Source organism: Octopus sinensis, linkage group LG3 (assembly GCF_006345805.1).
Source record: "Octopus sinensis linkage group LG3, ASM634580v1, whole genome shotgun sequence".
Lineage (NCBI taxonomy): Eukaryota > Metazoa > Mollusca > Cephalopoda > Octopoda > Octopodidae > Octopus > Octopus sinensis.
This window is the reverse complement of record NC_042999.1, coordinates 44,026,749-44,053,883: the sequence shown is the minus strand read 5'-3', so window position 1 is coordinate 44,053,883 and position 27,135 is coordinate 44,026,749. Positions and strand designations below refer to the sequence as shown.

General features: G+C 34.7%; 1 protein-coding gene across 3 annotated transcripts in view; it reads right to left on the bottom strand.

The window, feature by feature from the left end:
* The window catches only part of LOC115209158, a 225,695-nt gene that overhangs the window by 121,658 nt on the left and 76,902 nt on the right, over positions 1 to 27,135 (bottom strand). For all 3 annotated transcript variants that reach the window (XR_004998189.1, XR_004998190.1, XM_029777384.2), the window contains exon 4: positions 19,111 to 19,309. Coding sequence is in view for 1 of the 3 variants with exons in the window: in XM_029777384.2 (XP_029633244.1) it covers positions 19,111 to 19,309 (199 nt within the window). In the remaining 2 variants the exon portion in view is untranslated. The remainder of the gene's footprint in view (positions 1 to 19,110; positions 19,310 to 27,135) is intronic.

Here is a 27,135-nt window from a genome sequence, read left to right as displayed (position 1 = left end):
TGGCAGTTAAGGCTTGTTGTATCTGAAATGGTTCAGCATATTGATAAACAATTTACTGATGTAAAACCAAATAAGAAGTAGTCCATATCAAACAAATATATAAGTGTAATTTAAGTTGGTAAAGGAGCTTTCACAAGAATGCTAGAATGCTAGCTTCAGTTATTTTTGTAGTACAGTTTCACTGGTGTGAAGTGTCACTGAAATAATACCAAACACATCACCCCAAATATAACAATCATATCCCTAAGTATTTATGCATCCAATATAAGATGTTTGAGGTATGATGTTCATGTACCAAATAAGTCAATATATTTCAAATGGTAAGGGTAACACAGTCTTAAGAAATGAACACTAGCATATCCAAAAGACAATAAGTGGAGCTTTTGGCCCTAGATGATATTTTATATGTATGTGTTATGTTGTGGTTTTCATGGAAAGAAGTGGCTAACTCAAGTTCTGTCTTCAGCAGTACAAACTCTACTGTGAATAAGTTGTTACTGCAAGTATTGTAATTTTCCCTCATGAAAGTTATTTTATTCTATTTACCCGAGTCTTTATTATAAAATTCTCAAATGTCATAAAAACCATCCAGCTATAAAACATTTCTTTCACAAGAAAAACACCAAACATTTCTTACCTATCTCAATGAAAGCAGAGAAATAAGCTGAACATAATGATATAAGTTGACGTACATAAGAGAGGTAGCTGCCAATGTATGGACGGGATACACAAAGAAATGGTGAGTATTGGGTACCCATACTGAAGGCCTGTTCAGTTGATAACAGTTTGGAAAGATGGCTCATCAATATAGTAAAGGAAAGCTAAATAGGATCATTATTTAATGTCCATTTTCCATGCTGGAATGGGTTGGATGGTTTGACAGGATCTGGCAAGCCATAGGGCTGTGTTGAACCCCATTATCAGCTTTGGCATGGTTTCTACAGTTAGATGACCTTTATAATGTCAACCACTTAACAGTGCAATGGGTACTTTTTTTGTGCCACCAGCACCAGTGAATTAGCCAAGTAAATTGTAAGACTGGAAAAGAACAAGAAAAAACCTCCTCAACTAAGTGGTGGAGGGAAATGGAAAACAAAATAAAATTTAATGCAAAGAAAAATAATTAAAGATTAAGTATATGCTGATTATTAAAACTTACTGAAGAAGGGAACTATTGACCAGACAAAAGTGTTGTCTGATTGATTTCTCAGTTTTGGATATTTCTAATTAAAACAGCTGAAATACGAAGGAAGAGAGAGTTTTTTTTTTAACAGGTTATATAATGCCTCAAAAGCAAGAAAATAAATTGCCCAACAAGGTCCAAACCACGAGTCTGGTGGCACCCACTCTACAACATTATGAAGAAACAAGACCATCATCTGCTACTTGCGCCCAGTTAAGCTACTGAAATAACATACTTGTATATTGACAGGACAGCAAAACAGAAGTAATGTACTCTGATCATCACAATTTTATATCAATAACCATGTCAGAGTTTGTAGTGTGGCCACAAATTTGACTAGAGCAGAATTTATAAAAAAAATTCAATAAACTCACTTGTTGTAAAGGGTGGATGGGTCTTGCCCTATGTTTAAGAGTTAGGAAGGTAGTAAAAAGTGCAGGCAACTAAATATAGGTGGAGGGAATGCTTTTAAAACATTCTACAACATACAGCAATATCACAATATCTATCTTAAACAAGAATGATAATTGTGAATGAACAACAACACACTTTGCACATCTTTCTCAATAAATAGTTACCTCTATGACTTTAGAGATATCAGAATGTTGCCATTCATTTTTATTAACAAACATGTGCTTGATAAGCTGTATCAAACGTTAAATAATGCATAGTAACTTGGAATTTAACAACAAAAATTCCTTTCAGATGTTGGGAAAAATTTGATGGAACATTGTTACCCACTTTGAGAAAAATATTTGCCACCAATTTTTGAATTCGATAAAACTTGAATCAAATTAAGTCAGTTCATGTTTAATTAATTTGTTATCATTGCCGTTGCTTTTAGGTCTATAGAATGTTAGCATTGTTGCAACAACTTTAATACATACAATATGTGTATGTTTGAGTGAGTGTTATAGCTCCTGAGAAAGACATGGTTTAGCTAAATGAACAAGCTTACTTAAGACTAACCAAAATAATGTTCAGTATGGATAATTTTATAGAAATAACAATTTCCTCCAGGAAATGGACCTCAAAGTAGATAAAAGCAGGTTTACACAAATTCTCCTCTCCAGTAAAAGGTGATGGTAAAGTCAGAATTTTAGCAGGAAGTACCTGTGTAAGTAAGTACATTCACAGTGGGGTGTTATCAACTATGTTTACAGTAACCAAGAAAGAATTTATATAACTAATTCCATGGGAGATAAAAGAGGCAGGATGACAGGAAGAAAGAGGAGTAGACTGCAAGAAGGGAGTGAGGGAAGAGTCAGAGGGAAAGGGTTTCTGAAATTTGCACAGATTATATTTGTAATCCGTACAAAGTGTTCAAGAGAGAATTTTCAAGGGTGCAAGATTTGGAGAAAGAATCTGGCTAAAATGGAAAGGACAGGTAGTCTGGTTGGTGTAGAAAGCATGGACAGGCAATAATAGAAGGATCAAAATAGGGAAGATAGTGTAATAAGTGAGGAAAGGATAGAGGGGTAATGATAATGTACCATGGGAAGCAGGACTAGACAGGCAGCATTAACCTGGTCACATGGTCTGTGCAGGAACTATTAAGTATTTGGGTGTACACTTTGCAGGTTTTGTCAGTCTCCTCGGAGGAAGCTTTTTGGATAGTTTTACAACAGAGATCTTTGGTTTTATGAAGTCAAATATATTCTTGTAAATGGGAAATTGTCAAGCTGTATCACCCAGACTATACATGACAACAACAACAGCTTTTATTCCGGTTAGCTATGGGAGAGATGTAGAGCCTAGATCTACTAATAGCTGCTAGACTCTGAAACATATACTGAATTCTGAATGAGGGTTTCTATGTCCTTATGCACAATAGCTAAATAGCTGCTTACCCAATGCTGGGTTCATCTGTCCTACGACGCATCCTGTTTTCAACTACTGTGCTTCTAGCAACCACTCTCATTAGGTTAGCAATTCAGGAGAATAACAATTACAGGACTATCTCAACTGCTGTATCTGTCCACTTAAATTGCTATTTTCCTCATCACTTTCACCAGTCTGATTGTCCAAACTGCTCTCATTGCCAGTGTAAAGTCTTCATCATATACTTGCTTCATTGCAAAATCGTTTTTTTTTTTTTTTTCAATTAAAAACAGATATAAACTACAGCTACGGGGGACACCATTAACAATGAGTCATAGACACACCTGACAACAAACATGATCAGGTGCCTGATTTTTATTTTCTTTTTCTATGAATGTTGTTCGTTACTACTTTTAGCGGGAATCTGGCAGGAATGACATTTAATCTATTTCTGCCATAACAGGAACACTACATGACAGGGTTAATAAACTGAAACCACAAAAGTGACTCAAGTGCATGGCACTTACCAAAGTTTGCTCAAACTTTTCAGAAAATATATAGTGTAAGTAATAATAATAATAATAATAATGGTTTAACAATTTGGCATAAGGCCAGCAATTTCAGGGGTGGGAGTAAGTCAATTACATTGTCCTCAGTGTTCAACTGGTACTTATTTTATCGACCCTGAAAGGATGAAAGACAGACGTGACCTCAAAATGTAGAGATGGACAAAATGCTGCCACCCGGCATACTAACAATTCTACCAGCTCACTGCAGCAATAATAATAATAAGAGTCATTGCCATGTGTTGAGAGGGATTCTTTGGGGTTTGAATAATTCACCTCTGGAAACATGGGTGGTTCTTTCAACATCCTTAAACAACCCTTATTCAGGGACCTTTTGAGCGGGATGGGCTACACAACCTGAAGAAAATTCTAACTGGGCCCCACCTGCAAGGTCATGCGCTGTTTATCTTGATATGAGATCACCATGTCGCGTACATATGGTTGTGATGCATGTGCCTGGTGTACCCTTATCAGACGGGTAGTCATGATGGGTATACTGGGCTTCGTATATTTTACCCCAGTGTCACTTTGATGGCATGAACTGCTCTCTCAATCAATCAATAATAATAATAATAATAATCATCCTTTCTACTAAAGGCACAAGGCCTGAAATTTGTCGGAGGCAGGTAGTCAATTATATTGACCTCAGTATTCAACTAGTACTTATTTCATTGACCCTGAAAGGCTAAGTTGACCATGGCAGAATTTGAACTCAGAACCCAAAGACAGATGAAATGCAGCTAAGCATTTCGCCCGGCATGTTAATGATTCTGCCAGCTCTCCGCCTTTATAGTAATAATAATAATTCTTTCTACTATGGTACAAGGCCATCAATTCTAAAGGAGGGGGCCTAGTCAATTACAACTGGCACTTATTTTGTCAACCCTGAAGAGATGAAAGGCAAAGTTGACCTTATTGAAATTTGAACTCAGAACATTTTGTCCAGTGTGGTAATAATTCTGCTAGCTCACCACACACACACACACACACACACACACATACAGTAGCTATTGTAAAGGAGAGTCCTTAACTTGAGACAAAGACAGACAAGTTAGCATTTTGAATGCACCACCTGCTGCGTTCTGTAAAGCAGTATCTAAATTATGAACTGTGAGTGGTAACAGGAGTGAAAAAGTTCAGTTAAAATTATAGGTAAGTGGGATGGTGAAAGAAATGAACTGAATTATCAACAGTTATATATATTTTTTGAAAAGATGCAACATCTGCTGAACAGGGCACGTGTGTGGATGCACAGATAATTTCAAGGCTATATATTATTAGCCAGCAGACGACCCAGTGTCTACGTCAGGGATGATACAGGTGAGTGAGTAGCTAAAGCTCAGCCAACACACTGAACAAATGAATTCGTGTATGTGTGTGACATATAGCCGAGGCATGCTTTTACTGATAGCTGTAATTAAGCTGACTAATTGGAAGTAGATCAACAAACAAGTGGTGAGGAGGAGCATCTGATAATGGCAAAGATATTACAGAAAGAAAGCTGCAGTGAATGTAAAACTGTCATCACTGATACTGAAATACTATTAGTTTATTACACAGATTAGAGCCAACAGTATGAGAGTTCATTAAAACTACTTGCACAAGACAAGTACTTAATCCTAATAGCATGAATAATCAAATGAAAGGAGAAAGAGAGAAAGAAGAGCAGTGTATGTATGGTGGGAGACATGGGGGTTGTGTAAGAACTGTTGTACATTTAAATCCATCTCCCACAAGACAGACAACAATAAAGTCACGTGTCTGACTTATCTTTTAACATGGTTTATTTGTACTAATGAAACACACTGATAAATACAGAGAGTGATGACGACTACTAAGTACATTACAAATATAGAGATAGAATCGAACTATGAACCTGAAATTAAGACAGATTTGAACTGCTAGATATTCACTAATCAAGGTTCAAATCCAGCTGAGGTTGATATTTCTCTCATCTGTCATCAATGTTTCTCATCATTTATTTCTTAGTCCATGCCTTGAGCAAATAAGCACCACATAGAATTGTGACAACTCCTCAGTCTTAGAAGACACAGGGCAACCTGTCAACTGTTGGTGACATGATAAAATGCACCCAGTACACTCTGTAAAGGGGTTGTTAACAGAGTAGAGTTGACATAGGGTTGATAGGAACTTAGTCTTGTGGAGGACACGATAATCTCTCTCTTGTTGGTACCATGAGAAAATGCACCCAGCACACACTATAAAGTAGTTGGTGATAGAAAGGGCATCCAGCCATGGGAACCAAGCCAAAAATGAACTGTGTGAGCAAGACATGGTCCGGTCCAAACTATGTAAGAGGGTAGTAACTTCAAATAAGAATTGACTTGGACTGTGATGACTTATCCAACCTATGCTAGAAATGCAGACAAAAATTATAATCTCTTTATTTTTATATAATGTGGCCAACACCAGTGTCACATAACTGGTAACTGTGCTGGTGGCATGTAAAAAGCACCCATTACACTCTTGGAGTGGTTGGCATTAGGAAGGGCATAACTGTAGAAAACAGGCCCAATCAGGTTGGAACCTGGAGCAGCTCTCCAGCTTACTCATTTCAGTCAAACCATCTAACCCATGCCAGCATAGAAAGCAGATGCTAAATGATGATGATGATTGCAACCAAGCTATTCCTTAATGTTTCTGACAGGCCAATCACTGATCAACTACATTTCTGGCAGTGAGAGCAACAAGGGAATGTGTGTGTGTGTAGCATGATGTAAAAGAAATATTGCATGGGACTTCCTATGTAAAGCATCAGTTTTCAATTTTCTTTCTGTTGTTTACATTATTCACACATACATATACATCATAATGGTATCATTTAAAGTCTGCTTTCCATGCTGATATGGTTTGAATGGATCATCACAGAGCAAGTCAATTTTTATTTGAAGTTTCTGCCTTAGTAGGAAGACCACATTGTACTCATAAATATATAATGGACTTCTAGAGCTTTAGTTTATCAAATTTTATTTACAAAGTAATGGTCAAGCTGAAGTTATGGTTTAACCCTTTAGTGTTTAAGCCAGTCATATCTGGCCAAAATATTCTACCTATTTTATGTTCAAACTGACCAAATCCAACCTTTCACACATATTCTACAATGTCATTCTAAAAATATACAAACACACCATTCAAATTTCTCAAAGCTACAAGATAATCTTTGATTAATTTAAAACAATGTGAATAAATAAGCATTTCCTTCATTAGACACTAAACTCTGCTTGCGAAGACCTGTTGAGGCAAGTGAAGTCGAAATCAAATTCGATGACTGGCATCTGTGCTAGTGGAGCGCTAAGAGTACCATCTGAGCATGATCATTGCCAGAGCAACAAACTGGCTTCTGTGCCAGTGGCACGTAAAATGCACCATTCGAGCGTGATCGTTACCTGCGTCGCCTTACTGGCACTTGAATAAACATTCAAGCAAGGTTGTTGCCAGTGCCACTGGACTGGCTCCTGTGCAGGTGGCACATAAAAAGCACCATTTGAGAGTGGCCGTTGCCAGTGGCACGTAAAAGCACCCACTACACTCTCAGAGTGGTTGGCGTTAGGAAGGGAATCCAGCTGTAGAAACTCTGCCAGATCAAGATTGGAGCCTGGTGCAGCCATCTGGTTCTCCAGACCTGTCAAATTGTCCAATCCATGCTAGCATGGAAAGCGGACGTTAAACGATGATGATGATGATGATATTTGATAAAGAAATCTGAATGTGAAAGGGTTAAGAAACTTGTCTGAGGTGACACACAGTAGGATGAAACCTGAAACCAAGCAACTGAAAAACGTCTTAGCTAAACAACCATGCCTGTATTTTTGTTGTCAATAAAATATACACTTACAGTAATATACTAGGATCACCCATACTAAGAGCACTTATTCCTCTTCATATTTTGAAGGAATGTAAACCCCAGTATTTCTGTAAAGTGACTGGTAACAGGAAGGGTTATCAGCTGTAAAACCCATGCCAGATGACAGGGAATTACACTATGTAGGGAAATGCTGAAGCCCTTCCAGCCTAGGCCAGCATAGTAAAACTATATACAAATATACTTATTCAATATCAAAAGAAATGTCTTTCCAAGTAGTAGGTAAATAAGTGTGTATTTAAAAGTTATGTGGTAATGGCATTATATAGAACAATTTTAGCATGACATACAATATTCCTTCCCTTAAAAAGATCGAGAGTTTCCTAACTCAGTCAAAAATCACTATATAAACATAGTTAAAGAATTAGTGAACATATTAACATCCTCATAAACAATTTAAATTACTTTGAACACTTTAAAAAAAAATTGTTAGTTAAAAGGGAAAGAACATTAATATTTCACTCAAATTTATTAACACATAAAAAAATTAAACATACATTAACAGTATAAACTTATACATATTAAATGAATGTATATTTTCAAATGCAAAATATATATTATGAGATACTTACGACTAAATTTATGAGCCTAATAAAAACACATATACCCACATACACTGTGAATTTATACCTAGATTTATAGAGGAACTAACTACACATACAAGTTTAACTGCCAAAACATTTCACAAGAAAATTTTCCATTGAAATATACTTACTCCAGTTGTCCAAGTAATTTTCATTCAAAAGAAGGTACGTTTGCCAGATGGCACTAATCTTAAATCAATACAATCCCACGATGAAACAGGCAATGTGTTGTTTTTTCAAAATGGTTTGGCAAATAAAACATTGATTATACTTTTCCTTTTAAAAGTTTTTTTTTTTTAAGTGGTTAACTTCTTTTTTTCACACAAAAAGGAATGAGAATTTGAAAAAGGTAACCTCACAATACTGTTGATTTTCCTCCCTTCTATGAAGTTATATTTAGTAAGTATATATATATATATCTTTTAGATAGAAGGGGGGAAAAAAAAGAAACTATTTCATGTTGAAATGTAGTATTTATCTTCTCCCCACCTTTGATTACAGTTTCATTATCACTCAATGAAGAGTAAAGAGAGATTAAAATAAATGTGATATAGAGGTGAAGTTCACAATCCTGTAATATCTAGTAACCTATATAAAAAGTGTATGTTGTGTGTGAATAATATCTCATGACAACAAAGTGACAATGATTCGATACAAAGGAAACATTTGTATCCAATGGTAATAATTACCATAAAAAGAATTTTCTTTTACTTGAATTTCTTTCTGTTTTCCTTCTCATTTCAAATTTCATTCATCTCCTTACTTTCAATCTCATTTGAGAATCTTTCGAAATTTGTAAAACTGTAGATGTTTTTTCAGTAAGGAATATTAAATACAATGTATATTGTATCTAATTAAATTATATATTCAATCAATCCTGAATTAGATGCGAAATTCATTTCAGAAAAAGAAAGTAAATTATTTTCAAATCTGAAATACATTCATATATGTACTATAATAGAAAGTAGTCGAAATGAAGTGTCTACAGAAGCTTATCGGCAGCTGAATACCTCCAGAGAAACAATACCCATGTGAGTGGAGTATATTACAGCCAGAAGATAGTAGCCAAAGTAATCACAATCAGAGGTGGTGATAATCTGTTAATTCCATAAGTTATTAACATGAAACACTTACCTATCCTCTCACTAAAACAATAAATCTAACAAAAAAAGATCTCAGCTGTTGAATAGATTTCAGAGAGGACTAGAGAAAGAGGGTTTATTTGTTGCCTAAGCCATATATTGTTGTAAAGCTTTTAAGACCAGACAAATTAAAAAGATATATTTTCCACATTGTATAATCAGTCTCTACACACACACACAAAGAAATATTTTTTTAAAGAATCTTTCTGACAATTCAAATGACTTGGCATAAAGTGTATGCACATAAATAGCGACCTTAAAAAATTAATTTCCAAGATTTTCATACTAATATCAGTTACAATATAAAGCCAATACATGTGCGTGTATGTGTGTGTGTGTGTGTGTACACTTCTAGCAACAAATTTAGTAACATCTATTTGACTATATGAAATTCTTATTGGAAAACCTTTTACCAACATCTGTAACAAAAGCAGGTTTCCCCACCCACCAAATTAAGAAAACCGATTACAAAAATATGGTTACAACCTCAACAGTTGATCTCTTATCCTGCTTTTCCAGTGGACAGTGAAAACTTTAAAAATTTTCCATAGTTACATACAACTGTAAGTATATATTCACTCAAGGGAAGTACAACGGACATCATTAATTTGCTTAAAATAAAGCAATGCCCAGGTAACAGAGTTCTTGCAGTTTACAGTACTTTTAAGCAATACCGGCCGCAATAAAATAGAGTAATGATCTAATGTAATGCAGACGGATGACTAAATTGTCGACGTGCTAGCAGGCAGACTTAGCAACATATGTTTAGGATCACACCTGTTGGATTTTGCTGTCCTTTGCAAAAAAGAATATTCAATGTATTGAAAAAAAAACAAAATTAATAGAACAAGCTGACTATAACAAAAAATATAAAACTATTATTTGAATAAAAAAATTATAAAACAGATATTAAATGAATAAAAGAGAAACAAAAAGGAAAGAAATTTAGTTATAAATAAACTTTTATATTTTAGATTTGACAAATTTACTGATACTCATTACCTAGTAATTTTGTAAAGGGAGATAATTGCTATTACACAGAGTACTCTCCCTTACATTTTCCCATTGTAAATTTGGAAAAGCTCTCAATTCACACTATGGTCTAGGTATATATTATTATTTTAATTTATGCCTGGCCTAAGTACAAGACCACACATTTTAGGGCGGGGGGAAAAACAGACGATTAAAAAAGACCATGAAGAAATAATAACTGCATTACCAATTCTACCCTTATAGTAATGAAGAATTCTCAGATAGGCACAAAATTAAGGACGGAGGGACAGTCCATTGAACTCAGAACAAACACTGAAAGGCATTATGTTTGACACTAACAGTTTGGCCAATCCATCACTGAATAAAGAATAATTTCTAGCTTAAGCACAAAATTACAAATGTAGAGGAGGATGGTAGTCAATTAACTTAACAGTCGGTACATGACTGGTACTGTATTTTATTGATTCTGGAAGGATGAAAAATGAAGATGACCTAATAGGTATTTTGCCTGATGCTGTAACAATTCAACCAGTTCACCATGTGATAATAATGATAATAATAATCCTTTCTATCATAGCCACAAGGCCTGGAATTTTACAAAGGGAGAAGTCGATTACATTGACCCCAGTGCTTAATTGGTACTTATTTTATTAACCCTGGAAGGATAAAAGGCAAAGCTGACCTCAGTGGAATCTGAACTCAGAATGTAAGCCAGAAGAAATGCTGCTAAGCATTGTGTCTGGCACACTAACAATTCTGCCAGCTTGTTGCTTTAATAATAATCCTTTCTGCTAGAGGCACAAGGCCCGAAATTTGGGGGAAGTGAGCTAGTTGATTACATCAACCCCAGAACGTGACTGGTATACATTTTATTGAGCCCCCAAAAGAGGAAAGGCAAAGTTGCCCTCAGTGGGACAATGAGCTCAGCATGTAAAGAGAAATGTCACTAAACATTTTATCTGACATGCTAACAGCTCTACAACGCTTGACAACCGATGTTGGTGTGTTTATGTCCCTGTAACTTAGCGGTTTGGCACGAGAGACTTATAGAATAAGTACTAGGCTTCTAAAGAATAAGTCCTGGGGTCGATGTGCTCCAGCATCGCCGCTATCAAATGACTGAAACAAGTAAAAGAGAGAAAACATTTTACACAGGATATTAACGATTCTGGGAGCCTGCCAATATAATAATAAACAACAAAAGAAATTTCACAAAAAAAGTGAACTAAAATTAATACGCACACACTCTTGCACACTTTTAGACAATGTTGCCAGTACACCTGATGGTGCAGTAGAAGCTCATATGAACCTTATGTGAGTTGTTTCTTTACTTCTCTAATTGTTAATAATGATTTTTTAATTTGTCACAAAACATGACATATGAGGGGGGGGGGCATTACAAAAACAAATCACGTAAAAATATATAAATGGATGGGGCTTACGCATAATTGGTTGTTATAAAAAAACAAATTATGAAAACTAATATATTCTAAAAGCATGAAATAAAAAGCTCGAGTGTGGAGGAGGGGACAGGAACCCTACAGATTCGGGGGTTACTCAGACTACAAAGGGATAATACTTTCTCCCACTTCTGGGCCAGAGATGCATTCTGAGAGCCAGTTCTTGCTCCTCTTATCCTCCCTCCCCAAGTGGAATATGAAATTGATAGGGGTTGGCTGAAGAAGGAAACATCTGTTCTCAATCCTTTGCGATGCAAATATCATGCAGTCTCTTTCACCATAGCCACCAGACAGAGGAAAATTTCTTGCTCTTCCAAGCCAAAGAAATACATAAACAAATCTTTATGATGGACTCTGCTAATAGTCTGTTCAATATGTTAATTCCACAACTCAGCAATGCTCAAATACTGAACAGGAAGAGTTTTGTCAATCTTTACTCAGATCAAGATACCTGCACAGTACAAAATCATCCTGGATGTACCAATTTATTAGTAGCTTGAGAATGTGTAGGCAGTTAGAAATTAACATCAAGGTTTTGGAGTTTGAATTAAGAATGTATCAACTTGTGACATGGGACGATGGCAATTGTTTATCACAAAATTTGCTTCCATTAAGAAATAAGAATTATAATAATGATTATGGCTATAGACTCAAGTAAACAAATTTTTAAGGAGGACACTATTGTGTATGCTTGATCTAAACAACAGCCTAATACACCTCTGAATTATATCCATAACATCTTGGAAAAAGAAAAAAATGAACTGGCCACGATTGGAATGTTGTTATTTTATAAAAGTCAAAAAGAAGCTACGTACTTGACGCGTTTTCTGCCAGCAGTAAAAATGCGGAAATGAAAATATTTCACCGAAAAACAAATGAAGCAGTAGCTAAACTAGTTGAACGAAATTTTAATGGAAAAGGAAAATTAAAGAGTTATTTCCCTTCGACAGCAACGTGTCAATGCATTTGACAGTTTGGCATAAAATGTAAGTCATTAGCAAAACAATCAGCTGGGGTTATACAAAAGATTAGTAAAAACGTGTGCATGTGTGTTCGAGAGATAATTTCGATAAGATCAGTTAATGCCTATTTTCAATTTTTTTTTTTTAAAGAATAACAAAGAAAGGATCTATAATTAATCATAGTTGTTCGTATTAAATGCCTTTCATGGGTGTATTCATTCTAGAAATGGAAATTCACATTTCGTATTCAATTCGGAATGAACATGAGCGTTACTAAATTACCAACCGTATTAGTAACATCAGTGTTGAGATGAATAGTTTAATACTACTTGGCAATAAGGGAACCTGTATGTAGTCCTATGATATGCGAGAAACAGCAGCAATTTTCATTTCAAATCAAACTACACCATCTTAGATAATGCATCTCTTCTCTACCAAACTGGACTACAGTCTATGATAAATAATTGTAGAAGAAATTAGCATTTCACTGTGCAAACAATCTGCTGCTGTGAAGTTCTATATTAGACTTGATTGAACAAACTTATGATTCCTAAGCTTGAATGCATTCAAGCCCTGCATATCCCATCTGTTTAGATGGGATCTATACATTCGATCATCAGAATCTTGGGCTAATTCAATCAGGGCTCTAGAGCCATATAGAGCTGCACAGTAGCAGATTGTTTGCACAATGAAATGCTAATTTCTTCTACAATTATTTATTATAGAGACAGCAGTCCAATTTAGTAGAGAAGAGGTTATAAGTTGGTTTAAGTATATTGCAGTATATTATCATACCTTTTTCAGAAATTTTTCTGCATAATTTAGAAAGAAAACATAATGGGTCACCAAATACAAATTTACTTTTAATTAAATGAGGAAATACAATAGGACATACTCATAGAAGTCACCATGGACCACCCAAATTCTTTGATACACACTAGTTGGTTCCTAACCTTTCCTATGGCCCTCACCCTAGGAAATGTTTAATGTTTGCACCACCTACAAATATCACACATGAAAACTTTGAAAAAAATTTTTTTTGATTTATGAATGAACAGCATACAGTACAATGGGTGAATAAACTTAAGAAATATAAACTTGTGACTCGCGTAAAAAGCTAATGTAAACTTGAGTAATTAGAAACAAAAACTCTAAACAGTGAAATCAATCTTGTTTGGAAACAAAATTCAATGAATTCTTTGCTCCAGCTTCTTATTTGTGACTGTCGAGATATGAATCTTTCTTACTAATTGAGGTCTGCATGTCTGCCTGTGGATTTAAGTGAATCACACAACTATGTCATTACAAGTGGAATAACAGTGGAGACAATTTTTGGTCATGATCTTTTAACGGTTATATCTACATATGTAAAATTAATGAAGTTCTTTGTGTGCTTAGAACATATCTAACACTCTTTATCACACCTCCAAAAAGCCATTTCACATCACCAAAAGCTGCAAACACCCAGGCTGGAAACCCTGGTATAAACCAGATTGTGCATCACTGATATATAAAAATGGCAAATGACTATCAGAGAATTTTTAAGAGAAGGCGTCTCCTGGAAAAGCAATAAATCTCACTCGCATATATCATTTCTAGTTGATACCTATTACAGATAGCTGTGTGAACTGAAACAATGCAGAATAAAGTGCTCTGTTTATAAACAACAAAATATTTGCATTAGATTTAATCTTACAACCAACCAGCAGGCAGTCTTAGTTGCACAGCTGTTACACATAGCATTAGAAACTGCATCAACCTAGCAACAAACAATGGCCACAGCATATCAGCTTATCTTGGCCTGTATTTTAGTGAAACTCATAAATGTTATCTTGGTCCACCGATAGCCATGCCACTTCGAACACATGTGCTAAAAGACCACCTCCCCAAGCATGATTTACATTTTCTCTTTCCTGACAAATATACATTCTCACACACTAAGCTACTGGTATTCAGCATAACAGCCGTTGGCAAAGTAACTTTTGTAACATCGAATTGGAAATAAGTATGATTCATTAAAAGAGAATATTGTGGTTGGCTTTACGTAGGAAACCACCTGCAACTTGAACGAATTTCCAGCGCCCAGTTAACCAACCAACATACGTATAATAGCTCTGATGTGAATTGAATTATGAAATGGGACATCAAATGGAATGCCTTGTCTAGCAGCTTATCTATCTATCTATCCGCTTAGTCGAAGTCGACTCTCGGTCACTTGTTGGATCAGTGTCCTCCAGTCAGTTCTATCCTGGGCCGCTTCTTTCAGATTGGCTATGTCCATTCCAATATCCCTCTTGATGGTGTCAAGCCAGCGGGTTCTTGGTCGGCCTCTTCCTCTCTTGCCACTGACCATTCCGAGCATGATGTCCTTCTCCAGGGATTTTCTCCGCATAATATGACCGAAATATGCCTATCTATGCTTGGTGATCCTAGCTTCGAGCAACATTTTCAACCTGATCTGCTTAAGAACTTCTCCATTGGTGAGCCTCACTGTCCATGGGATTCGTAAAAGTCTTCAACACCAAAGCTCGAATGCATTAATTCTCTAGCAGCTTACATTTGTACTAATTCCTACAGAAGCATGATAATCTTTTTTTTTTTTACTATAGATGCAAGTGTAGCTGTGTGGTAAGAAGATTGCTTTCCAACCACATGGTTCCATTGTGTGACACCTTGGACAAGTGTCTTCTACTATAGAGCCTCTTGCCAACCAAAGTCTTGTGAGTGGATGTGATAGATGGAAACTGAAAGAAGCTTGTTGTGTATTTGTGTGTGTGTGTGTGTCCCACCACTGTTTGACAACCAATGTTAGTGTTTATGCCCCTGTAACCTAGCAGTTTGGCAAAAAAAAACCCAACAGAATAAGCACCAGGTTTAAGAAAAAATAAGCACAAGGATCAGTTTCTTCGACTAAGAATTCAAAGCAATGTTCAGGCATGGCTGCAGTCTAATGCCAGACAAGTAAAAGACAAAAGATATAGGCACAAAGCATGAAATTTTGGTGGAGGGAGCTGATTGAGGACACCAACGCCAATACCTGACCAGTGCTTATTTCATCAACCCCAAAATGATGAAAGGCAAAGTCAACCTTGGTGGAATTTGAACTCAAAATGTAAAAACAGATGAAATGCTGCTAAACACTTTGTCTACCATATTAATGATTCTGTCAGCTCACTGCCTCCATCATCATCATCATCATCATGACGATGATGATGACGATGATGACGATGATGGCACAAGGCTAGCAATTTTTGAGGGGAGGAAATTAGTTGATTACAATTGACATCAGTACCTGGTTGGTACTTTATGAAAGCCAGAGGGATGAAAGACGAAGTTGATGCTGTCTGGATTTGAATATAACAAATGTGAAATTTTTGAAGGAGTAATAAGAACAGTGGAGTAATTTCAAGAAACTCATTATGGGGGCGTGAATCCCATTTACCAAGAATTTGCTATTTCTCCCCACCCAATATAAAATAATAATAACAATAATAATAATAATAATAATGAAATTATTGTATACAGTGCTCAGGTGCACCACAAGATCAATAATTCATAAGTCCAAAATCTTGAATGAAAAACACAACACGAGTGATATTATCTTGTTATTCTCATCATCAGTAATGCAGTAAGCCAGTCATTAGCCTGTTGTAAACCTATAACCAACAACACAGTATTTCACCCATCTGCTATATAAAATAAATAAATAAATAAAGCCAACTAAGAGTTTGTTGTCTCATATCCTATTACTGTGTTGTGTTGTATCCCTGGAAAATAAGTTTACTTCTCAATTGAAGTCTACGTGAGCTATAAATAGCAATGAATGGAAAATATAGCTTGCTGATAACGTATTTTGAAATAGTGGAAAGAGAGTACAGGGAATTTATGACTGACATATATTCCATAAGTAGTACCAAAATTACTGCCAGAAGCCAAAGCCATTTCTTTCCTGGGAGAGAGATGGGGAGGAATGTTTTTCAACAGTAAAACCTCAACTTCGTATTTTACTTTATAAAATACGAATTTTATAAAATCAGATGAGAGGCATGACCTTTTAACCTCTTGCAGGCCCCACTAAGCCTGATGAAATCAATGTGGTGACTTTCATATTAAACATCTATAAGTTGACATCTGTAGGAATGGAGAAAAATGTAAAGGACTGCAGCTCTGTCAAGGAAGGTTTGTGTAAAGTGTTTAAATACAAGATCTAAAATGAATGACACAGCATGGATGGTAACAACCAGGGTCACCAACAACCAGGCTGCAGACTAGAACTGAGCCATGAATCATTTTGTAATTTGGTACTAGGCTACACGGAAGGAATAAATTCTTCTCTTTCTATTTTATTGACTATCCCAGTCTGCAAGGTATTTTTGCATTATATATGTAAGAATTAAAATATATTTTATGCAATTTAATGTTCTGTTTGACACACGATTCCTTGGTCCATAGAAAAATTGCTTTGCATGAAATGGTTCTGTAGTGCAAAAACGGTTGGGAACTGCTGCTGATAGGAGACAAAAGAAATAAGCCTTCATGAAGGGGGCATTTGCAACTACCTAGTTTAGAGATTTTTTTCAATAATGATAGACAGAAAAACCAGCACATCTGTGAATTTATGGTCATAGTTTGATGGTGAGTGAATTTTTGCTAGTAAGATGAAGCACAGAGCTCAGTTTGTAAAAATGAGGTTTCAAGTTCTAGCCCAGTGTATCACACCATGAGCATCTTTTGCTATAGCCACAGTCTGACCCAATATCTTCTAAGTAGAATTTATAGAGGGACATTATAGAAGTGTGTGTGTGTGTGTGTATTCAGACAGACAGACAAATGTGTATGTAAGTGTGTGTGTGTATGCTGGTCTGTGAAAATGTTCACATTTTGTATCATCTCATGAAACGAACTGTCTTTATATTGATACAGGAGTATTCCTTTTTAGCAAAAATTGTGCCATAGCCCTGCCTTTTCGAAGACACTGGAGAATGAAATATCCTTTCTTGTAGAACAAAATTTAGTGACATATAGGGCATCTAACTGTACAATAATAACTCAGTAATAAGTATCTGTCCAACATATATTCACAAAACAAAAAAAAAAAAAATAATAATAATAACATGAATGAATAAAAGAACCTTCATTTGAATGCGGTCTTCAAAATTTGAATATGTGGCAACAATACCATCCCAGTACTCCAATATGAGCTGCACTTAAAATTATATACAGATTCAGCATCTGATGAGGTTTGAAGTATTTTCTTGCTCAGAAAAGGAAACCTAGCCTTTAGGATGCAGGTTGGAGTGGTTCAACAGGAAACATCTGATCCAGGCGATAAGAGCTAATGGAGCATAAAGGCTGACAAACAATGCATTTCAAAAAAAAAAAAAAAACATGTGATGAAAGATCTTTGCTCAGATTAATTTCAATATCTCATCTAGACATATGCCACTGTAAATTGAAGATGATGAGGTAATAAAAAATTAATACTTAGCTTACCAGATATGGCATATCATAAAATATAAAGTTTTAGGTTTTGGGGTATGAAGGTTTACAGGTTGACTGTTATAGTTATTGACAGTTTTTGCGTGGCACCTTGGGCAAGTGTCTTCTACTATAGCCTCGGGTTGACCAAAGCCTTGTGATTGGATTTGGTAGACGGAAACTGAAAGAAGCCCGTTGTATATATGTGTGTGTGTGTGTGTGTGTGTGTGTGTGTGTATATATATATATATATATATATATATATATATATATATATATGTGTGTGTGTGTGTGTGTGTGTATCTGTGTTTGTCCCCACCAACATCGCTTGACAACCGATGCTGGTGTGTTTACGTCCCCATAACTTAGCAGTTCGGCAAAAAGAGACCAATAGAATAAGTACTAGGCTTACAAAGAATAAGTCCTGGGGTCGATTTGCTCGACTAAAGGTGGTGCTCCAGCATGGCCGCAGTCAAATGACTGAAACAAGTAAAAGATTAAAAGAGTAATTCAAAATGGCCACCCTTTGCTTCCATAATATGTCTGAACTGTTTCTCAAGTGAAGTGCATGACTTCTTCACTGCCTCTTTGTTCAAATTGAGCCATGCTGTCGTAAGAGCTTCTTTCAGATCTGGCACACTTTTCAACAAGTCCGTTTGGCCTTCTTGAAGCCTTGATGTTATTCATGGTTTTTGTGATATAGCCCACATTTAATGCATCACATACTCAAGTGAGCCACAGTTGAAAGAAGCTTTTAAGATGTTATGGTCCAATTTGAATAAAGAGGTGGTGAAGAAATCATGAACTTCAGTTGAGAAAAGGTGAAGAGCTATAGTGAAAGCAAAGGGTGGACATTTTAAATTGTAAATATATGCAAAATACTGTCAGTAAATATAACTATCAAACCTCTAAAAACTTACTTTAACAAAACCCTAAAACTTTTTACTTTATTATAAACTGATTAATGAGAAAATACATATGCCACACCTAGAACACTTTGATGCTGAAAAAGATTTATTAAAGCAAAAAGAGGCTTACCAATAAGCATTGTCTTCCAGTCTTGTACACCCTTTGATGGGGAGATTGCTTGCTCAATTTTCTGCCACTGAGCATTTAATAGCTGTAGTCGTACATAGACATCTCCTTTTAAAGCAGGATATCGCTTGAGTAACTGGCGAGCATAGTCATTTAATAACTTGTGGCGAGGGGATCTTTGTAACAGCTCTTCATGGTAGGTCTGTAGATAAAATCGAAATGGTAAAATTAGATGATGATAAATATTTCTAACTTTGCTTACAAGACTACAATTCTATGGGAGCAGAGTAATTAGTTGTATCTATTTCAAAAGAATGAAAGTCAAAGTCAATTTCAGTGGGATTCTTAGAAGGTAAAATGAAGATAAAACACCAAGGCATTTAATTTAGCATTTCTGTATCACCATCATCTTAATAATATTGATAATAATTCTTTCTAATTTAGGCATAAGGCCAGAATTTCAAGAGAGGAATTAGTTACAGGTCTACGTAAATGACTCATACTATATTTATCAATTCCAAAGAGATTTGAACTCAGAACATGAAGATCTAAAACAAATACTGCAAAATATTTTGTCTGATTTTCAAATGACTGCCAACCTACAACCTTTGTAAATGTTTCTAATGCAGGCACAAGGCCTCAGATTTGAGGGTGGGGGTGACAGCTGGTTACACTGACTTGTACTTTATAATATCAAACCTAGGAGGGATAAATGGCAAAACTGACCATGGAAGGATTTGAACTTTGGGTACAACTAAATACTACAAGGAATTTTGTCTGGCTCTTTTACTCATGTTGCAATCTGGCACCCTTTGAATAATATAATAAATAATAATATAATTACTTCTAATTTAGGCTCAGGAACAGTAATTTTGAGTGGAAGGGTAAAGCTGATTAAAATGACTACAGTATTTAGATGTTACTTTATTTTTCTGACCCCAGAAGGATAAAAAAGGTAAAGTTGATCTCAGCAGGATTTTAGTTGAATATAAGAGCCAGAAGAAATTGCCTGATCTTCTCAGGATTCTGCTAAGCCACCACCCTTACCAATTCACTATGATGAACTCTCCTGTCTAAGACGATGCACAAGTGTTCAGCTTTAGCTAAACGACCTGCACGAATGATTTGTTTATAATGATCAAATGTATGTGCTGTACATTAGTTCACTCTCTCCATCAAATCAATGTTGCCTGAACAGGTGCACCAGAGTACCACACATCAGGTGTTGAAGTGATCACAGAGCAACATGAGCGGAAGAGTTTTGTTCAAGAACCCAGTCTCTCACAATCGTGAGTGTAACACTAACCCATGCATCTTCACATACCAATCCACAATAATATTAATGATAATAATAGAAAAGTAAAAATAAGAACACCAGCTCCTACAACACTTCCTGTAGAGTAATAGATGCCATATCAGTTTCATAATAAGAACTAACAATACAAAGAATATCTCACATTCTATGCAGACTAACTATCAGTATAATACAACTTACACAAGATAACAAGATTACAGGTGACACATTTATGTAATAAACAGTGAAAACTAAAATTAATCATCATTTAATGTCTACCTTCTATGAGTGGGTCACAATAACAAGAAAACAAAAAAAGAACAAAGACAAAATACAATAACTAAATAGATTAGCAAGAGTACAACTGTGATAAAATGACAACAAGCAGACATCTAACAGGCGTTTATAAAAACAAACTATTAAATTTGGGGAATGACTTAAGAACAACAACCAGGGGGAAGTAACTGAGGGGCACCAAGAAGCCATAGCATTTCCATGTTTCTGAAGAGTAAGTGAAGGTGTTTCAACAGCGATTACAAATCTGGTTCACTTTAATACTTTTATAGTCATCCTTTTTTATAAAATAAACTACCAATGAATTTTAATCCAATTTGAAGAGAGTAAAGTAACTTATCTTTTCCATCTATTAAACTGGCCATATCAGGTCAAAATGTCCTACCTATTTTACATTCAAGCTGGCCAGATATAGTTTCTCACTCCTACCCTTTAATGTTTTTTGTAAAAATAAACGATCACAACATCAAAATTTTGAAGCTATGAAATGAATGTATGATCAATTCAAAGCAAAAAAAATAAGTACTACATGTGGAAAAGTAACTTGAATGCTGTAGGGTTAAGCTCGTGATTAGAAGCTAACTTAAAAAACTCTTATATAAAATTATAATGGCAGGTTATAGTTTAAAGAGAAATAATTTACAATGTACACATTTTGTATAATAGAACCAGAAGTGATTCAGAGATACTGATATCTAAAAGGTTAAGCATACTACCAGATAGCAACTTGCAATTTCAAGCAATTTTGTTAGGTAAAGCAAACGTTTAAAGCCTCACCCCTAAATGTATGCAGGGGAAGGGGCATAACCCTTGACCTGTTCTTAAGCTTGAAATAGGCACAACCCTTAGACTGTCTTTTTTTTTCACTGGAGACTACTGTCATTTAATTGAATGTAAAATGCCAATGAATGTTCCCACCCTACTTCCATTGTGTACCCCCATCTGACAGAGCCGATGCATGGTCATTTAATTTTCTAGAAATAACCTAATTCCTTCAAATCCCATGCTACAGTCATAGAAAAAGGAAGGTCACAACCAAAATACCTTTTAACATGGGCCTGCTCTCCCAGCAATAACAACAACCTCATTGATGTAGCAAACTAAAGATCTGTTAGAAATCATAACATTTAAGATTTGTATTCAGTGCAGTAGTTTTGAACTTTAGCTGCCCTTCTTTGATCAGAAATCAAAGGAAGAACTTGGTTCCAATCTGAGGCCCACAATACTGTGTCTAAACCTCATTATACCTTCTTTTTATTTGTTCTTACATTTTCTATTGAAATAGTCTCTTTACAAAACTTAAGATATTGCAATTTCTTAAAAAAATTAACAGAATATTTATAAAATTATTTATGTGATGAAATTTTTTATTGAGCTCATACCATCCACCCTGTGGACTATGACACACAACTCTACTTACATTGAAGTTTTGCTACCATAAAATCATCACCATTATTACAAAGTATTATTAAATGATTAAGCAGGAGGTGTGGGCATGGCTGTAGTAAGAAGCTGGCTTCTTAACCACATGGTTCCGGGTTCAGTTCCACTGCATGGTACCCATGGACAAGTGTCTCCTACTATAACCTCAGGCTGACCAAAACCTTGTGAGTGGATTTGGTAGACAGAAACTGAAAGAAGCCTGTTGTATATGTGTGTGTGTGTGTGTGTGTGTGTTATGTGTGTGTCTGTCCTCCCACCTTCACTTGACAACTGATGGTGTGTTTATGTCCCTCCCCAAAACTTAGCAGTTCAGCAAAACAGACTGATAGAATAAGTACTAAGTTTACAAAGAATAAGTCCTAGGGTCAATTTCTTCGATTAAAACCCTTTAAGGCGGTGCTCCAACATAGCCACAGTCAAATGACTGAAACAAGTAAAAGAATATATACATGTGTGTGAAAATGTCTGTTTTTATTCTAACTATTTTAGATTCAAGGATTTGAAGAAGGAAAATAATTATGGCTTGCTGCATACACCCTTGAGGAATCTAACAGTTTTTCTCTCTCTCACACTCTCTCTGACTCAAGCATGCATACAGATACACTTATATTAATTTCCTATAGTTTACAGGGATATATATATATATATATATATATATATATATATATATATATAGTCATCTCTCATATTATGGAAGCATTGGAAGAGATCTTGTCATAACATGAGTTTTATAATGTAAAACCTATTTTTCCAGAGAAGTCAATGGGAAGCCGTGTGTTGCATTAGGGAATTTCTTGTTACAGCAAGATGATCATAAATACAGTTCTTCTATAATGCCAGTAATGCCTGTATAAACAAAAGTGTAGTGCTTTACATATTCTGACATCAGCTTTATCATTACATTAGCAAAGTAATTGCTTAACCAGAATTCGTTATCCTCATCACTGTATTAACATTCACTTTTCCATGCTTGCATGGGTTGGACATAGTTTTCCCGAGGCAGATTTTCGCCAAACCATAGACTACACTTGTTTCCAAGCAAGGTGATATTTCCCCATGGCCAGACATGTTTACACATATTGGAAATGAAATGATACTGCAAGTACAACAATGACACTCACAAATACACACACACACACACACACACACACACACACACACACACACACATATATATATAAATAAATAAATGTGTATTTTTTTCAATGTCTACAAATAACACAGAAAAAATAGTTACCAGGGTAGCAAAAATTCACATAAGTACCAAAGATGTAACAGCCTACTTATAAACATAAAAAACAATTTGAATTGGAATATTCTATCTATATTCTTTCCTTATGATAAAGGTAAATCTTTTTGTTCGTTTTATAACGATGAACTGTATTTCATACTGATCTCAGAGAATCCGCTTGTAAACATGTTTCAAGAATGTGTTTATCGTCGCAAACATTGGCAAAAACATGACTAGTTCCTGTAAGTGATTTCTACCAGTCTATAAAATTCGACCTTTAACTATCTTCTTACATTTCACTTCCACTAAATATATCTATTTCCACACTTTTAATCTTTATTTCTATTCACCTATCACACTATATTTCTCCACTTTTAGTTTTCTGCTAATTTTTCTCTTCCTCCTCCTCCTCTACTTTCTATAAATTGCCTTTAACGTTATATCTATTTACGGTTTCTTTTTAAAATAATGTACCAGCATTCCCTTCATATATGCAGTAATCACATTCGGTTAAAATGTCTCATTGATGCATTTTGCTTCTCTTATTCCCTGATGAGAAATTTGCATTGTTTTACATAATTTTATTCCTTCTGGAATAATACCAATGTTTTCTTTAAAACACATGTCGGAAGTATAAAGATTTGAATAACACCTGCGTTTAATTCCATTTATATATATATATATATATATAGATCTATCAAAATACACATGCATAACTTTTGAAAACAGGTGGGGATTGGTAGCAGGAAAGGCATCCAGCTGTAGAAAAATTGCCACACAATTGTGCACACACACATACATATATATATACATATATATATATATAAATATACACACACACAAATATATGTATGTATATATGCAAATGTAAATATACACACACCACTGGGGTTCGTTTGGTTTCTGTTTACCAAATCCACTCACTAGGCTTTGGTCAGCTCAGGGTTATAGGTAAAGATATTCAACCAAGATGTCACACAGTTGGATTGAATTTGAAACCACATGGTTTCAAATTCAAACTTCTTTACTACATAGACACATACCGTAAATCCTCGAGCATAATCCGCATTTTTTCCGGAAAATTTAAAGATCAATATCCCTAGTGTGTACTATATACGAGGTTAAAAAGGAAAATTATTTTCTAAGCAATGTCCGAGTCTATTTGCTGTCCGGCAATGTTTATTCAGACACATTTTGTGATGTCGGACGCGAAAATACCTTAAACTAAGCCTGAAAGCAATGAAGTCATAAAAGAATCATCAATAACTTGCAGTAAGCAACATTTGTTAAACTTTATCTCTATATATATAAACGGCAAAATGTCTGTGCATGTCCTTTATACAAATCCACAATTTTTCAGTTAGAGGGCTCGCACTTTCTATGGTCATTCAAAACCATCCAAGGGTGGTTGTGCACATCTTTACATTTCCCCAGTCACCATGCAAAGCCATTAAAAAATCAATAGAAGTAACTTTTTTGTGAATTTTCTATCCAAAACCCAATCAAAATACCTGAAACTCGATACGCCAATTGAATGCCAGCTAGCTGTATGGGATTGGTCGAAGATTTGGACAGTACTCGCATGTATGTGCGCACGCACACAGCTGTATATGCACGCACTAGCACTATGACCTGGCTTTGCCGGGTCATAGTGCTAGTTACTGTTATTTCTTTATTTTCTGCAAACAAAATGCACAAAAAAGCTACACATTTGCATTATGTTATATATACAATAGTAATAAAGTATGTTACCGTATACATTTTTACAAACCAAGGATGTTATATAGACCTCCTTGACTCAACTTAAATAAGGGGTGCGTATTATACACAAGGTTTAGGTTTTTCAGAGGTACAGTCCCCTAAAATCCCCTGCATATTATATTCAAGGGCGGACTATACTCAAGGATTTACGGTATGCACCTATCAATGGAGATTCTAAACAAGGTAAAAAAAAAAAAAGGTTCTATTTTAGGTACAAGGCCAGAAATTTCGAGGGTAGAAGGTTAGTTGATACCATCAACTCTAGTATTTGACTGGTGTTTTATTTTATCAACCCCAATAGGATGAAAGGCAAAGTTGATCCTGGCAGGATCTGAAATGAACTGGAACATATAAGGTATTTTTTCTGATACTCTAACAACTAAGCCATCTTACCACTTTAAAAACAATGATATGTACTGACTAATACCAATATAAAATATAAAAATTTTAATTCTAGTCATGACTTCATGAAGCATAAACCATAGGAGCAGGTGAAGAATTCACTTTGATTCTTCTCTTTTTAAATTCCACAATCTGTGTTTTTTTACATGATTTGCAGGTGAAAAATATTAAATTAGAAGTTTCACAGTGTATTAACCATTGTTTTATTTTTCATTATTTAAAATTTAATACCAATGAAAACAAAAACAATAAAATAAAAAAAAACAACAGAATGAGAAAGCTAACAAAAAAAAGTAAATAAAAGGGCAAACAATCACCTGAGTTTAAATGGTTTAAAACATCAAAAGGTAAATAATAGTTAAGATTTTATCTGGTTATATTATCTACATAATAATCCATATAAATCTGCTTAATTTAACTAGCATGTGTTTGTGTTTGACTCATTGTTCAAAGTACTTAATCTTCTCTCACAACTAATTAAAAAAGAAAAACGAATGAGCATTGACTATCTTTTGAGCAGGAATTAACAGAGTTTTGGGAATCTGCAACAATGAATATATTTTCACGGTAGCCCTCATCTGTTGTCTGGTTTAATACCACTACCTAGACCCTGGGTGCCTTTAGCAGAGCCCATTCTGGTAAGTATTCAGGTTAGGTTTTTGATCCGAGAAAAGCTGTAATGCTTCCTATATGAGTAACAGTTTCCTCTCCAAACCACTGCTACAGGTTTTAAAATCTCCGTAAAATTCTTGGATAATTCTTTTCTTCCTCTGACACAACAGGGATATATATCAATCATCATTTGTCTGTTGTCTATGATGGCATGGGTTGGACCATAATATATATATATATAATATATATATATATAATATATATATATATATATATATATATATATTATATTAATATATATAGAGATATATATATATATATATATATATAATATATATTAATATATAGATATATATATAGATAGATATATATATAGATATATATTATATATATATATATATAGATATATATATAGATATAGATAGATAGATATATATATAGATAGATATATATATATAGATATAGATATATATATAGATATATATATATATATATATAAGATATATAGATATCATCGTCGTTTAACGTCCGTTCTCCATGCTAGCATGGGTTGGACAGTATATATATATATATATATATACATATAGATATCATCGTCGTTTAACGTCCGTTCTCCATGCTAGCATGGGTTGGACAGTATATATATATATATACATATAGATATCATCGTCGTTTAACGTCCGTTCTCCATGCTAGCATGGGTTGGACAGTATATATATATATATATACATATAGATATCATCGTCGTTTAACGTCCGTTCTCCATGCTAGCATGGGTTGGACAGTATATATATATATATATATACATATAGATATCATCGTCGTTTAACGTCCGTTCTCCATGCTAGCATGGGTTGGACAGTATATATATATATATAACATATAGATATATATAATATATATATATTATTATTAATATATAATATATATATATATATATATAATATAGTATATATATATAGATATATATATATAGATATATATATATAGA